The 16,457-nt window shown below is 46.2% G+C and overlaps 1 protein-coding gene across 4 annotated transcripts in view; it reads right to left on the reverse strand.

Annotated features, from left to right (window-relative positions):
* The window catches only part of FAR1 (fatty acyl-CoA reductase 1), a 67,238-nt gene that overhangs the window by 22,879 nt on the left and 27,902 nt on the right, over window positions 1-16,457 (reverse strand). For 2 of the 4 annotated variants that reach the window (XM_066583294.1, XM_066583293.1), the window contains exons 4-8: window positions 12,514-12,693; window positions 7,898-8,075; window positions 4,493-4,537; window positions 2,487-2,605; window positions 2,310-2,377 (exon numbers count right to left, since the gene is read on the reverse strand). In XM_066583294.1, coding sequence (XP_066439391.1) covers window positions 2,310-2,377; window positions 2,487-2,605; window positions 4,493-4,537; window positions 7,898-8,075; window positions 12,514-12,693 — 590 coding nt within the window. Of the gene's footprint in view, window positions 1-2,309; window positions 2,378-2,477; window positions 2,606-4,492; window positions 4,538-7,897; window positions 8,076-12,513; window positions 12,694-16,457 lie in introns of all 4 variants that reach the window. The other 2 variants (XM_066583292.1, XM_066583291.1) reach the window with 1 other exon arrangement.

Here is a 16,457-nt window from a genome sequence, read left to right on the forward strand (position 1 = left end):
AAAGCAATAACCGAATGACTATGAAACAACCGAGTCATTTTTGACAACTTTTTTTTTTTATTTTAGCAGAAAATGTGCCAAAAAAAATTTTTGAAAGAAAAAAATAAAAAAAAAATAGAAGTGTGAATTAAAATCAAATTAACCACCTCCGGTGAGTAGTGCATGTTATATACCAATTTATCCGAATTGTCACCTTTTGCAAAATGTGCCATTTTTTGTGAAAATTAGTTTGAATTTCAGAAATTTTTCAAACATTTTGTAAAGGGCGCACAAATAAAGAAAATTCTGTGTTCAAAGTTGTGCGCTTCACAGAATAATAAGGTCAAAAGATTCACCTTGAGCTCAAATATAAATGTTTTCGTGTGCACAACCAGCGAAGTATGCGACAAGGTCAAGAACTACATACATGGTTTGGTCGTACATGGGCTAATAGAGAGATTAAAGGTTTTTTTTCTTCATTATGTCACTAGTCCCCCAGTACATACAAGTTAGCTAGTATTACCGTGGCTAGTTATTCCTTTCCATCCGAAACTTGCCGGAGTCCTTCACCTCAGGCCGGTCATGTCATCTCATTCTGACAACCTGAGAATTACTTGACTTTATAGTCTCTCAAAAGTTCTCAAGTCTACATAATTCCTGTGTGGACTCTACTACAAATAGCTTTTCATAGGGGAATAAACTGTTTCTGCTCATGACATAGTTATAATGAAGGAGATCAGACTGTATAATTATGTTCTGTATCTTATTTAGGAGAATATAGATGGTACCGCTAAATTACACTGTTCTCCCAGCAGGCAGAGATGGTACAGGTTCTATTTGCACACGTGATGCTGTGCCTCATGGGACTAACAGTGAAAGATCAGGGAGAAAACTCAGCATGAAGGTGTGTCTGATGCATCAGACAGGGGGCGAAGGGCTGCACTGCATGGAAGTGACTGCAATATACACAGGACACCTCTAGAGTGTGATAGGCAAATCAGGTGAGAGGCGCATGTATGGAAAAATGTGTTTTTGTCAGAGTGGCCCTTTAAAAAGAGATTAACCCCACCCCTTTAAAAGAAGGCTACCAGAATGATCATCCAGAAGAAAGTAGACAAAAAGGGCTTCACTTCAGCGCACAGCAAAACTGAAACCGCTGCGAATCACACAGCTCCGCATAAGCGTTTAATGGCAGCTGCCAGCCCCGGCCACCCGGAGGTGCAGCAGATAAAGGGCTTCACTGCCGCACCAAAAAAAAATCTGCAAAGAATCAGTGAAAAGTCTTTGACAAAACCCAAGAAAACCCAACGGCTATGTGTTTCACCGCTGAAGAACAGTCTTCATCAATGTCCACATTGTCTGATGAAGCCTCTAGTTCAGCAGTGAAACGTGTACCAGTTTGCCTTCTCTTGTCAATAAAGACTTTTCACCGATCCTGTCCAGTTTTGGCGCTCTTCATTTACGTTCTCCCAGAATGATCATCCAGCTTCTAAAAGCCCTGCAATCAGCGGTTAAGCTGGTTGACTAGCAGTCGGCTATACATTTCACCTACAGCAGCCACTGCAGGGCAAACGTAGCGTTACATGGTGGTGTTCATGTGAATGAGCGCCAATATAATTACACAGGCCACAAGTGAGACATGTGTATTAGGGGCGCTATGCAAAGGGGAGAAAAAAAAAGACACGCTTTCAAAACTTTTCCTTTAAGGCAACCAAATGTTGTAAACTAATCTATTAGCCCAGGTACAAACCAGACCTACACTTTAAAAAAGGGCTTATCCAGACAGCACCTGCCAGGATTACAAGCGCCGTCCACTACACCGGTTGGAGCAGCCCTTAAGCTCTGGCCCGAATAGTGGCAGGGAATCGCAATTGCAGGGACAGCTCCGCCTGCAATTACAAGCGGCGGCCACTACCCAGGAGTCGGAGCAGCGCTTCCACTCCAACCCTGACATATCCCGGCGGACTTTGCCTGGATAATAACCCCTTTAGGTTTAGGTGAAACCGATCATAACAGGTTCTAAAGCTTGTCGGGGTCCTGTAGACTCGATGTGTACAAAAGACATTTAATCAAAGTATTAAAAACAATATATAACTTCATTCCTGCTCATTACTATATTCAAGTAATGCAAAATCCTACAAAAATCATGCTAAAATAAGCTTGGAAAGAAAAGAAAAAAAACCATATACCAGCACATGAAGCAGTGCATAACTAATGGCTGCCCTGCAAAAATAATAGAGAAAACCAGCTGCAGAACTGCTCTAGAAGGCTATCCTGTCAGCAAGGTGCCAGAGAAAGCTGTGACTGAAGGGGAAATATGCAAGTCATACCAACTTCACCCCAGTGGAAGGGATTGGTTCCTCCGGTCGTACAATTGTACACAATGATATTTTTAGGCCTACGATGGAGAAGAGACAACATTAGGACATTGTTAGGGACCGTAAACTGTGAGCCAGCAGTCTACGCTAGGAGGACTATTGACAGTGAAGCCGTGTCACCTGCTGTACCTATTCACTCCGGAGTACCACGCCGCCGCCACCGTGGTATTCACAACTACATCCACCGGTATGAGGTCGGCCACGGCGTTGTTGGAGGCTCTCATCGTGCGGAGGATTCCTTTTCCTGCCTGTAAGACACATACAAAGATATAGAATGTATTAAAAATCAATGAAAATGCAATTTAAAAGCCATCATCTGGTAATGCATATCACCTACTACCGCCAGCGCAGTAATCGTCCCTTGGGAAGCACCAGTCATCAGTAACGGAAGGCTAATTGACTTGACCCTTTAAGGGAAGGAACAGACTACAGCTGCGGCTCTATGAGATTATACCGACATCGAATGGACACTTTATTAGAGACGCCGATCTAGTAGTTTGTTGGACCTTCTACGGCCTTCAGAGCTGCAGCTATTCACCATCATGGCCTAGATTCCACCAAGTGATCGTTCGGCAGGAATATTGGCCCCTGCGGACAGGAAGCTTCTTGCAGTTGGCACAAGTGATATGGAGGCACTGGCATGCTCCAAACAGCTGACAGGAAGGGGTCATCGATTCATGCTGCTTGCACCAAACTTACTCCCCATCAGTACGGTGCTGCAGAAATCTGGATTCATCTGACCAGGCTCCACTGCTCCAATTGTTGTGCTCTTTTGCCCGCTGGAAAGTCTGGTCTTTCTTTCTCTTACACCCAATGGTGCAGGAACTGGGGGTCAGCTGTTCTAACCCATCTACGCTAATGTATTTAGACAGTTGCAGCCCTAGCGCCATATTCTGCTGCAATTTGCTTGACTGTTCATCGGAACGATTCTTGACATCCTCCTCTGACCCTTTGTGGATGCTACACAGTTGAACAAGAAAACCCCCACAAAGTTGACAGATGCTGAGATCCAGGCCCCCGCTAGTCTAGCACCAATGACAAAGCCTTGGAAGACTTGCTGCCATGCTCTCATGCTGCACTCCGAGATCACCGGTCTAAACTCCGTACAGAAGGAAGCGCCGATTGTGAAAGTGCTGGAGCGTCTAATAAAGTGCATCTGCACGTGTTCTAGGAGTTTCCGGGAAAGCAGGGCGACAACAGACATGGCTGCAACAGGATACAATAAGTGTCTGTTGGAGGATTGTCCCTGATCAACAGGAGTCCTCGAAACCTGTTCTGCCAGGTGAGGCGGCGGCATGGAAGTGCTTGGCAATGCCAGAGCTAGCATAGACTTAACCGGAGCGGGATGTGAACATGGGTATCCCATAACAGCCTATAGAGTGAGTAATAAAACAGCAGGTGTGGATGGAGGTAGCTGACTGGAGGCGGACGGGTTCAATTAGCACATTTAAAGGGCTTCTTCAGGACATGAAATTATTATTTCCTTTTACAGTACTAGAATAGTGCAAAATAGGAGAAAAAAAAACCAAAAAAACACTTTTCTACTCCAGAGAGGACTATTTAGCACATGGCTTTCAGCGCTGACACCGGACTTACAACACTGACATCCCCGGACTGACTGGGTCAGCCACTTTGAGCACATAAGCTTAGCTTACAGGGCTCATAGTAACTGACAGATGCCCTTTAAAGCTTATAGTGAAATATAAAATCACACAAAGCCGCTTGATTTGTGGCCCTTTTTCAAACTGCAGCATGCTCTCTATGGGATTTACTCCCCGCCACCTAAAAAGCCATAAAAACTGCTATTCGAGACTCTAGGACACTAGATGACACCACTGGGGCTGTAAAAGCCGCTCTACAGGTCATCCCACAGCGGTCCCAGAGACTGAAGCCAGTAGTCTGCAGTCATGCATGAAAGTTGTGTGCGGCGTCAGCTTCTCCACGCAGCATATAGCCGCATACGTATTTCTTCAATGGGACCGTTTGCCATCATCTCCAGTGAAGTGAATGGAAGACGCTGCGCACCTCTTGGATGCCCCACACTTCAGAATGAGCTGCGGCGAGATATGGCTGTGGAGAGACAGGCCCTTTAATGTCGTCGACTGGTTCTTGACCCGTTCTGTTGAACTACTTACAGCAATGAAGAGACCACTTGGACCATTGAAGTTGTCGATCCAGCCCTGTTGAAAAGCGATAAAGTATGAAAGTGTTACATTCTTAGAATCAGTCTGCAAGTAGATCCGTTCTGTTACAGAGAAGCAGAAAAATCCTGACCTCATGGAAAAAAAAATATGACACTATATACCTCTCCACTCGCTACTGTATACCTAGTTATGCAGTTCGGCTATGCTCTAAATTAATGCCAAGACACAACAAAGTTTGCCTCCCTCTGTCGCAGTGCCTGAAAACAATATGCATTGCCCGGTGACGTTTAAAGGGCCGTTTACAGGGGGCGATCACGCAAAATCGTTGTGTCTAAGTGGCGCCGCTGCTCGGGCGGTCGTTTAGAAGACGGTCGTTCCGTCTAAATGGGACATTAGATTGTAAGAGGTGATTAATCCTAGAGCACCATGGTGACTGCTATACAGGCGCAAACAATACAGCGAATGTGCGGAAATCAACGCCCGGCTAAGTTTACTCTGTGTATACAGGTGGTTTGGTCACACTTAACCCTTTCCAATCCACTGTCTGACGTCTGAGGACATTCTGCTTGAAGGCTGTACAGCTCTAATGTCGGAAAACGTCCGGCAGGGTATTCTTTTTATATATTACTGGCTGCTCTGTTGTCAGGGGGCCTCTCCGGCATGTCACATACTGCAGTACTGGCTCTAGCCAGCAGATGGTGCCATTGTATAATGACAGAAAGAGAAAGCCTCCTAGGAAACCCCGAATCCAAAATTGGATCGCAAAGGGTTAAGGCCTGCTCAGACAAGTCGATTTATCGTTTGAACGTGTGAATGACGATGTATCGGCTGTATAAACATGAACGAACGGACATTGGCTCGTTCAAATGAGAATCATTCAGTCCTTCGTATTCACTGTATAAGTGAGTGAGAACGAGCGCTGGTTGACCCCATCGACCCGAGCCAACGAAAAGCGAAGGATTGTTACTTTTGCTGGTTTGAACACTAATGGTTCTGTTTAACGGCACCCTGACCCTGTTCCTCAGGTGGTTTTAAGAGACTGTCAGCTACTTTGAGCCCTGTAAACTAAGCTTATGGGCTCAAACAGCCGACACACTGAGGCCGGGTTTTAAGTCTTAGCCTTACCTTCGCCGCTGTTCGCCCTCACCCCTGCCACAATAATGCATTCTGAGGATTACATAGGACTACATAGGGCTCATCTCATTCTATACACGCAACTTCGTAGTCTGACGGAAGCGGTCAGCGTTGGGTTTGACAGCCGACACCAAGGGAACTGCCGGCAAGTGTAACACTTATATCCCCGCACTCAGCAGGTCAGACACTCTTGAACCCATAAGCTTAGGCTCAAAATAGCTGACTGTCCCTTTAAAGGGCCTCTCAAGAGATGACTTTTATTCCTCATTTAACTAGCCCCACCCCCAGCCTCCAGTATATAGGCAAGCTAGTATTACCTGGTGGCTGAATATTTTTGGCCTCCTCCTCAGCAGGGTCATATGATCTCCTTGTGACAACCTGGAAATTACTTGAATCTCCGTTCTCTCCAGGAGTCACCATTTCAGTGACCTTAATTCCTGTATGATGAGACTGCATGGACTCTACCACACAGGCTCTTCACAGGGGGAACAAACTATCAGTTACTGTTGATTGCAGGCTCCTGCCACACAATTATGAGGATAAGTTCATCTTCCCAACTTTACACTTATGGTGAACATAGAGGGTAATTGATAATCAGTTTCCTCCCAGCAGGCAGAGATGGTACTGGCTTTAGCTGGGCATGTGATACTATGTTGATGGTTAGAGGATTCTCTTGATAGTCACTGCTAATCTAATATCTGTAGGAAGCTGTGATGTATACAAATGGGGTAGATATAAATTTAAAAATTTGACAAGTTTTCTGAAGCACGATGCAGCATGGTTTTGCATGGTTTGAGACATTTAGGTGTTTTTAGACACGGACACCTTTTCTGCCAGAAAGTAGCTTTGTGAAGAGTGTGTGTGGCCTATATGTGACCAGTACGCAAAGATTACACCGGATTATGGTGCAACTTCTCATAAACTAGGTGGTATAAAGTTAGAATAAACCGTCTAAAGTTACTCAGCAGACCGATACATCTGGCACATTTAAAAAGACTAATGACCCTTTCACGCGGGACGATTATCGTTCAAGATCCTGCGGAAATGTAAATACATGCAAAAACTGAAGGGAACTGGTCAGTCGTTCAGCTTCGGTATGCAGAAACTACTTCTGAACTGTTTACTGTTGATGGAGACGGGTGGGGGTGGAACAATGTTCCCCTCTTGCTCTGCCTCTGCTATAAGCAATGCCAGAGATACTCACTCCTGTGTAACAGCACCAGAGCGAGCATCACTGACGATCTGCCGAGTATCGCTTGGCCGACAACTAATCCTGTGTAAAGCCGGCTGGCCATGGGCATAGCGGATTTCTGCTGCGGGAGAACGCTTAAGTCACCGAGATTTTCCGCAATGAACCAATGAAGGAAAAAATAAATAAATCGCAGCATGCAGCAATTTTTATACGCGAACGGAAAATCACAGCGATTTTCCGTTCGTGTACATCGGGCTGCGCTTTCCATAGTTATGCTATGTAAAGCGTTCATTGCGTGTGTGGATAACGCAATGGAATATCGCCCGTGGACAGGAGGCCTAAGTGGACTATAAGTCTGAGCTTCCTCCGGCTAACTATTAGACAGCATTAGTAAATCTCCCCCAGGGACTGCATCGGAAGGAGGATTCGGGGTGGTAATAAAGCGGAGACAATTACACAGGTAGCTGCACACGGCAACAACCACCCAGCTTTTATGGTCCAGGTAACACCCGCTTGCCTCCACACAGGTACATCGCTATATGATCACTCCTAAAAAAAACTCCAGTTTTTTTTTCCAACTTTTGCCAATTAAATGCTGGAGGGATTAGAAAAGAAAGGGTCGGATACTGAAGGCCAACTCCGGTCATTTCAGAAGAGAATGTAAAGGATTCACAAGACTAATTCAATGACCCGTTTACACGTAACGATTATCGCTCAAAAGTCGTTCAAATGAATTTGAGCAATCACAGTGACGTGTAAATGCAAAACAAATTAAAAAAAACTAAAAAAAAACACGCCCACTGTTTATTATCGCTGACTTTCAGTCGTATAAAACCCGATCGCTGGCTTCTTTACGTGTAAACGCTCCCCGCTCAGTGCTTCACGTAGAAAGTGAAGCGCTGAGCGAGAAGCCAGTTTAAAGTGTAAACGCTCTGCACGAGGGCCGACGACCTTAGCGGTGACATCGGCGCTCCTGCAGTTGTTTAAACTGTCAGCTCGTGTGAAAGGGCCATAAGATGCAACTAGTCCGATCTATGGGCAAGGGTTAATCCTGGGATTGTGTCACTTACAGGGAACGGCTCTTTCCAGCTGGCACCGACAATGGAGGGTCTGACGATGGCGATGTTGAGTTTACTTCCTTCTTGTTGGACTATATATTCTGCCAGGGCTTTTGTATAGGTGTAAGTGTTCGGCCGATCCCCTATGAGTTTTGGGGTGATGTCGTTCACCAGGCCATCTTCCATCCATCTATAAAATGAGCAGACAAGCAGAAGAGTCAGCAATTCAGGGTTAAACTCTCTAGATTCTTGGATCCGTTCATGCGTCACGCGTTCCCCTGCGCACACCTATTTACCTCTAAATCACCTCGAATTTTATAGGACAGTCTGGATCTGTCCAGTTCCGTAAGGAGATCAAATCCAGAAACCTGATGAAACCAACCACAACTAGAAGACTTTGCAAAACCCCCACGGCCAATCATTGTAAGAGAAGCAGACGATGAAGACATTAATAGTTTGTTCTCCATTAACAAGCTGACAGACTCCGCCCATATAATTAATTATATTCCAACAGAAAAGCCCGTGTCAACGAGTCAATCAACACATGGAGATCTCGTTAAGCAAACACGAGGCAGCTTACACACCCTAGAAGTTAGGAGTCACTATGTAACCTGCTGTATTTGCCTTCCGGACGCAGAATAAAGGTCAGTGCAGGCCCGGACAGAGACCGACGGCCGTTCCAGCAAAAAATGCAGAATTACAAGTTTACTTTCCCAGCCTGCAAAGTCAAAAGCAAACGTAACGCAGTGTGCGGGCGGCAGACACCGTCCTTTAACCCTTAAGGACATGGCCTATTTTGGGCTTACGGACGCAACGATTTTTGGCGGATTTTAATCTCCATTTTTCAAGAGCCATAACTTTATTCTTTCATCGGCGCGGCCGTATGAGGGCTTGTTTTTTGCGTGGCGAACTGTAATTTTTATCAGTGCCATTTCTGGGTACATTAACTATATTGAAAAACTTATTTTTTATGATCGCAGGGAGAGAAAACGCATCAATTTTACCATTTTTTAAATTATGCAGCATAAATGACAATCCATTTTTTCTGTGGGCCGGTACGATTACAAGGATAACAAATTTTTTTTTTCTTAAGGTTTTTCCACTTTTCTGCAATAAAAACCCTTTTAGGAATTTTTTTTTCTTCTAAACAGCTGCATTCAAAGTCTTATAGCTTTATTATTCCATGGACACAGCTCTGTGACCGCCTAATTTTTGCGAGAAAAGCTGTAGTTTTTATTGGTACCATTTTAGGGTACATACGGCTTTTTTGATCATTTTTATTGCGTTTTTGGGAGCAAAAGGCTAAAAAATTTGCATTTTTCCCCATAGTTTAGCTTTTTTTGTAACGCTTTTATCAAAGACCTAGGGTAAAGACCTAGGGTAAAAAAATTTATATAAGACAGGGTCTTATTTTCGTGGAAACGCGGTATGTACCTCAAGCAAACGAAAAAGAAAAAAAGGGTTTTTTTTAACTTTAGATTCAAGTCAAGACTAGGACTGTAGCAGCTCTCCCCCCCCCTCGGTCCATCAGCAAGTCTCAGCAGTAAGTCATATACATGAAACCAACTCTTTGCCAACTTGTCTCTTGCAGCAAGAAGGGCGCCGGAGTGATCGTATATCCCACACCAAGCAGAGCCGACTAAGAACACTTTTACACCCGCCAACGATTGGCTGAAAATTTGCTCAAACAAGCGATTTTAAGCAATAACTGTCGAGTCAACATGGGACCAGACAAGGTGAGAGATTGCTGGTTAGCCGTGCAGGATAAAAAGCATGTTCAACTTATTGTACATGTCGTTACGGACACGATACTAAATATGTGGGATTTTTTTTTAATGCCAATATGAGAAAGACCAAAAAAGTTTTTTACACACACACACACACACACACACACACACACACACACGATCTATCTAATCTATCTATCTATCCACACACAGGCTATGATAAGGCATTGCAGGACCTTTCTTCTGCAATGCCTTATCGCTTATTACAGCGATCATAGGCAATGGCAATACAGGATACCAGTATCTGGCGTTCTGTTGCCCTGGCAACCAGCCAGGCTCTCTACGATTATATCGCAGGAGTCCGATATTACAGAAGTAGCGCGCTCCCTCTGTGAACCCTTCCCATTCCGCGATCTACACAGATCGCGGCAGGGAAGGGGTTAACAGCAGGGGGCACAACTCCTACGCACCCCCGCTGTTGCAGCAGGCGGACGGCTATCAGTGACAGCCGGCTCCTGCTGCCGGATAGTGCGAGATCTCTTATGATCGTGCGCTATCCACATGACGTAAGGTGTGAAGTACCCCACTGCCAGGACGTACGCTTACGCCATATGAAGGGAAGGGGTTAAAGCCCATTTATACAACGATTGTCACTCGAACACACACCATAATTGTTCCATCTAAACGCGAGCCATCGTTCACTCTTCGTTTGTCGTTCGGTTTCAGCAAACAAACATCGCCGACTCTCACATAGATGTGAAGCGCTGAGCGAGAAGTGAACGGTCCCCAGCGATGATCTGCCTGTCTAAACATGCGGCACAAGAGCGAACGAGCCAGCGGTGACGTCACCGGCTCATCCGCTCCTGCAAACTATAATGGTTCTGTCTAAGAGCAGCCTTCGGGCCACAGATCTCGGGGCCCCTGCTGGTCTGCAGAACAAAACGGAGGATTTGGACAAATTAAGAATAAAACACAAATCCTGCTGATCCCGGCCGTACTTTCCAAAAGTATCTGGCGTATGGACCTTGGTGACAACTTGCACTTTCTGCGGCTTGTGCCCGCTGACGAGTCGTTATTCGCCTCCAGCACACGCTGGATGGTGGTATGTGAACTCCTGCACCAGTCGCTCTGCCCAGTTTCACAAATGTATTTATATACTCGCCTACAGCTATGCAGGGTGAGCGGAGCAGTAATTATGGAAGGCCGAGCCCCGCCGTTCGCTTCTCACCCATCAGCAGTCCCTGGATTAATTCCCTTTGGCACCAAGAAAAAGAGCCAAGAAATTCACAGCATGCAATTACCTTGAGAAGTCACCTTTGTTCCAAGGCGGAGGGGGGGGGGCATACAAAGATAAGGCTTCCAAGAAATGGATACTAGTTTCCCCCTTCTAGCTAGGCAAGCGCTGAAGTATTACAGGTTGGCTTGCAGCACACGTCTTAGGGGCCGTTTACATCACATTGATGAAGTATGTTTGGCATATACATTAAACACGCATGCAAGAGAAGTATATACGGATGTATACAATAGTAAGCATACACGCATTTAATGGACAGTTTCCATACGTTTGTGACAGCCTATATATTTATATGCTTTTCACTGTAAAGGCCTCCCTCACACAGGCGTTTGCAGAAACGCAGTGTTTTTCAGCGCTGCGTTTACTGCGGTTTGAGCAGCGATTGTTACTACATTTCTGTTATTTGCTGTAATGCTACTAAAGATTAAAAAAAAAACAATAAAAATCTAATGGTTAAAAAAAAAAATGCAGCCAAAGATGCTGAAGGAGAAAAAAATAAATAAAAAAAAATCAATCCTCATCTAGCTGGCTCTGTCCAGGTTCCCGCCGCTGTTCTCCGGGTCTTCCAGCACTTGTCATCGCCGACAGAGGATCTTTTGCTAGTCATTGGGTTTGAAGAACCCACCTCCAGCAAGATTGCTCTGATTGGCTGAGCCCGCTGAGTGCAAGCAGGCTCAGCCAGTCATAGCCAGTGCTGGATGCATCAGTCCTGCATTGAATGGCTGTGACTGGTGAATCAAGCACCAGCTCTGATTGGCGAAGCCGGCGCTCCTGAACCAATCAGAGCAATCTCTCACTTGGAGGCAGGGATTTCAATCCCTGTTACTAGCAATAGATGCTTTGTCAGCTTGATAAGTGCCTGGCAGCCGGCCCAGAGCACCGGAGAAAAGCAGGGGGACCCCAACGGCACCAGCCAACTTTTTTTTATTTTTTTATTTTTTATAGGTAGTGCAGCTAGCACCTGCAGTTAACTCTGCTAAAAGTGTGGTACCAAGTTGTGCCTTGTTTTCAGCAGCGCCCATTCATTTCAATAAGCGACGCATCGCGTTTCGACGCTTGTGTGAGCAGCCCCATTGAAATTAATGGAAGCGTTGTACAGTGTTTATCGCAGCGCTAAACGCTTTACTAAAGAGTGTGTGAGGGAGACCTAAAGGCTTTGAAATAAAGGTCTGTAGTTAAATTTTCCCTTTTTCGGTCTTTGAGAACAAAGCTGTATAAGAATACGTATGGAAGCGCGCGTCTCGATGCATTTCCAATTAACCAATGTGTCCGTGGGTAAAAACGCAAACTGAGGAGCGCAATAGTTAGCAGTTTCTCGGCCAGATATCGCGCTCGCCCATGTGTAGGTAGCCTCATGCATACGTTTTACGGGACATAAAGCACAATATCCTATGCTTTTCAATCCCACAAAAAACAAACATAAAAACGTAGTCAGAAGTACGCATTCATTAGCCGTGTTCCACCAGTTATATTCTATGGCTACGTCACGCAATACGTTTATAGTGTTACTGTATACCCATGACAAAGCTGAAAACAGGTTGTGAAAAGCCCCTTGAAGTAGATCTATCCGCACTGAGCGGTCACACTATGAGATTGCCAACACTTACTCTAAAGACTCTATGAGCTTCTTTGGGTCCACAGGAGGAGGATATACTACTTCTTCAATATGCTTCCGGTTGCAGTTGGCATATGCGGTTGATACGTGAATGAAAACTTCCAGTTTCTTCATCCTCTGAGCTAGATATAACAACTGCTGTGTTGCAATGACGTTTAATTGCATGGCATCACTGTAAAATAGAGAAGAAGAGACATCAGTACAACCCCATCATTAATAACAAGCAATGTGTTTTTAAGAGATGCTCATTTGCTGAGGGGAATACAGTTAAATACCCATTTCCCCAAAAATAAGACCTGCTCTGAAAATATGCCCTATCCCGATTTTGGGGGAGGCTTGAAATATAAGCCCCACCCCCAAAAATAAGCCCTAGCTGTATTACATGGAAAAAAAAGGAATACATACCTAGCAGGCTCGGTCCGGGTCCTCCTACTGCTGTCCGGAATGCCACCGTGCATCCTGAAGTCCCCGGCTGCCCACAGAAGATCACTTCCTGGTTATGGGATTCATAAGTCCCACCTCCAGGAATGTGATGGCTCCGATTGCAGCGCTCGATGAACTAATGCGACGGCTGAATTGAATTGGCCAATCAATGCCGGGGCTCAGTGCGTCGCAGCTGCGGAGAGCAACAGGAAGGACCTGGACCGAGCCTGCTAAGTATAATAAGACATCCCCCCAAAATAAGACCTAGCGCCTCTTTTAGGGGTAAAAATTTATATAAGACAGGGTCTTATCGTGGAAAGCAAACTAAGAGAAAAAAAAGTTTGATTTATTTTAACTTTAGATTCTAGTCGAGACTAGGACTGTAGCAGCTCTCTCCCCCTCGTTCCATCAGCAAGTCTCAGCAGTAAGTCATATACATGAAAACCAACTCTTTGCCAACTTGTCTCTTGCAGCAGCAGCAAGAAGGGCGCCGGAGTGATCGTATATCCCACACCAAGCAGAGCCGAGTAAACACTTTTACACCCGCCAACGATTGGCCGAAAGTTTGCTCAAACAAGCGATTTTAAGCAATAACTGTCTTGCATAAATGTGGGACCCGACAAGGTGAGAGATTGCTCATTAGTCGCTAGTAGAACAAAACCAAGAGGAAAGCCTACAGATTCCATTGAAATCACGTTACCTACAAATCCCAGCATGCATAGAGCTTGTAGCTCCGCCCACAGCTCCTACAACTTCCCAATCTCTCTCGGAGCGCCAGAGAAAGCTGCTGAAGCGACAGACAGGACCGTCCGGCCCTCTGAGCTGCACATGAGCAATACAGCGCAGTGCTTCCCCTCCCATCATGCACTGCTCACAGGATGTTAGAGGCCACGGACAGGAGAGGAAGTAGCAAATGCGGACAAGTTATCATTGGAAGTGGACACATTTTTCAGGTGGAGGGTCACATGACAGAAAATGAAGTAGAGCAGGTACAGGGGACCCATTACAAAATGACTTATGGCGATGCTGTACATTAATGTTAGTCGGAGTGGAATATCCCTTTAAGAAAAGAGCAATACACAAATTGAATGACTAATGGAAAAGAAAATGAAACTGGTGCCAGCTGACGACCAACCAACAGAACTGGGTCACACTACCAATCAAATAAGCCTCGCTGACATGCTCCCATTGTACGGTTCTCCCCCCACCGTCTATGTTGGCCTAGGCTCAGCCTATTTATATTTTTGCATTATCCCCCATGCCAGGGGATCAGAGCCGCGGCATCAGTGTCATGTTGTGGGCTGCATGAGCTCACTGTAACCACCTGCTGCCAACCGCTGAGCTAATCGCTGTCAAACCTTACCAAGCCAAAAAAACTTTGTCCCCCGCCCCTCCTCCCCCTTTTTTTTTTATCCTTTCTCAGTAAACCAAAGTTCATCAGGAATTCACACGTATATACAGCACAAAGTGTAAGGGATACAGGCAATCAAAAAAAGTTAAAAGGCTCACTTTTGATCAAACTACAGAAATCTATAACCAACTCAGACCGGGTTAGTACTGCATAGAATTCAATGGCAGCTGCACCTGTAATGCCCACCCAAGCCACTGCACTATGGCCAGCGCTGCAGTGACATCGGGAATCAGCAGGTTGGTGGGGACCCCGCGAAAACCTCTGCTGATCATGTATTAAAATGGACAGTCATCAGATCCATGCTGTATGAACCTGGGACAGGGACGCCTGTTGCCCCTCAGGGTGTTTTGTTCTGAAATGCCGCTGCGTTTCAGAATAAATGCACTTTGAAGTTTTATTTGGAGCAGAGTCACGGGGATGAGCCACGCCGGCGAGCCACGCCGGCCACTCCCCACCCGCTGCATGAAGACCGACAGCTCCGCTGCCAGCTTGTGTACAGGGAAAGCTGTCACTCTGCATGCAGCGGGTGGGGAGAAGTCGGCGGGGCTCGTTCCAGGAACTCCAAGCTCAACTCCGAGCCCAACTGCACAGTGTATTTATTCTGAATTGCTCCACCGGGGCCACAGGCATCCCGTCCTGGCTTCACGCTGCCCAAGTTCAGGCCCCCGAGTAGTTTCGTACAAGTGTGAGAACTAGCCCTACGTGTGCAAAAAAGTACAGTACTATGTGCCGATACGCACGCAAACCTACCTCTTCTAGCCTAGTTTACCCCACAAATACGCCATACTGGGCCAGCGTTTTTATGCATACGATTGTGTGAAGCCGGCCTTAGACAGCGACCATGAAAGATTCTTGTTTGACTGAGCCAACGATAATCGGTCATGAGCAAGGAGCTGAACTGGCATCTGAGCGGGCACCAGTCATGCGCCATCTCAGCCCTGCAGCGATAGCCTGTATACAGCAGGCATGGAAGATCGCGCTGCCATTGGCTTCCTCCACCGAGGAGATAAGAACGCTGGCAGGCGGCACAGAGACCGACAGATGGCTACTGATATCATGACGTGTGGGGAGACTCCGGCCAACGCCAGCATGAAACTTACACGGCATTTTACTGATTGCGGTCTTACAAGCACAAGACCCACTAAAATACCCGTCACTGGTGTCAATAATAAGGTCTAACCGCTAGTGACCGCCCCCTATAAAAGGCTGAGGCTGCACATGTAATAAGTATACAGTATTTTTCGCTCTAGAAGATGCACTTTCCTTTCCCCCCCCAAAGTAGAGGAAAAAAAAGTCAGTGCGTCTCAGAGTGAACGTGCCGCTTGTTCCCGCGATCAGGAGTTTAACACGCGATTGTGCGATCAGGCGAAGAAACTCGATCAGTTAGGAGAGTCGTCCCCCCCCCCCCCCCCCTTCCCCACTGCTGCCCGTGGGTACCACTGATTGGTGACGAGCTCCGTCGCCCGGTACTATCCCCTGCACTGGCCCTGGAGGAGCTCAAAATATTTTTTGCCTCTAAAAAGGGGGAGGGGGGGGGGGGGGTTGTCTTATCACCCGGTGCGTCTTATAAAGGGAAAAATACGGTATGTATGTATTCAGACAGCTAGATAAGAGGGCCATTGGTGGCCGCCGTCAACTAGGCTGGGTCTTCCTAATGCTGTAGTCTTTCTTCTATAGTACTAGATGATTCAGGGACGGTAGTTATCATGGATAACCTCCCCTCACAGCACACTGTCCACCCCAGAAATAGCACCACTCCAATTCATGGTTGGGTCTAGTATTGCAGTTCGTTCCCATAAATTCTTCACATGTGCATCTGTGGCAGCATTTCTGCGGCAAACACATCCAAGGCGACGCGCACAAACCCGTCCTGTCTGGAGGCAACAAGTGAACGCGGCTGAACTGAAATACCATGGGGAAAAAAAAAGGAAAGATACTGAAAATAGCCAACTTTATTCGCAGTATGTAAAGGACAGCTAAACTGTCCAATGGGCGGACAATCTCCGGGGGTCCGGACTCTCTCCCCCCGCTTTAAAGCCCTTTTAGACGGAAAGATCATTAAGAAAGTAAATATAAATATTAATCCACGGGGGGGGGGGGGG

The sequence above is a fragment of the Eleutherodactylus coqui genome, chromosome 11 (genome assembly GCF_035609145.1).
Source record: "Eleutherodactylus coqui strain aEleCoq1 chromosome 11, aEleCoq1.hap1, whole genome shotgun sequence".
Lineage (NCBI taxonomy): Eukaryota > Metazoa > Chordata > Amphibia > Anura > Eleutherodactylidae > Eleutherodactylus > Eleutherodactylus coqui.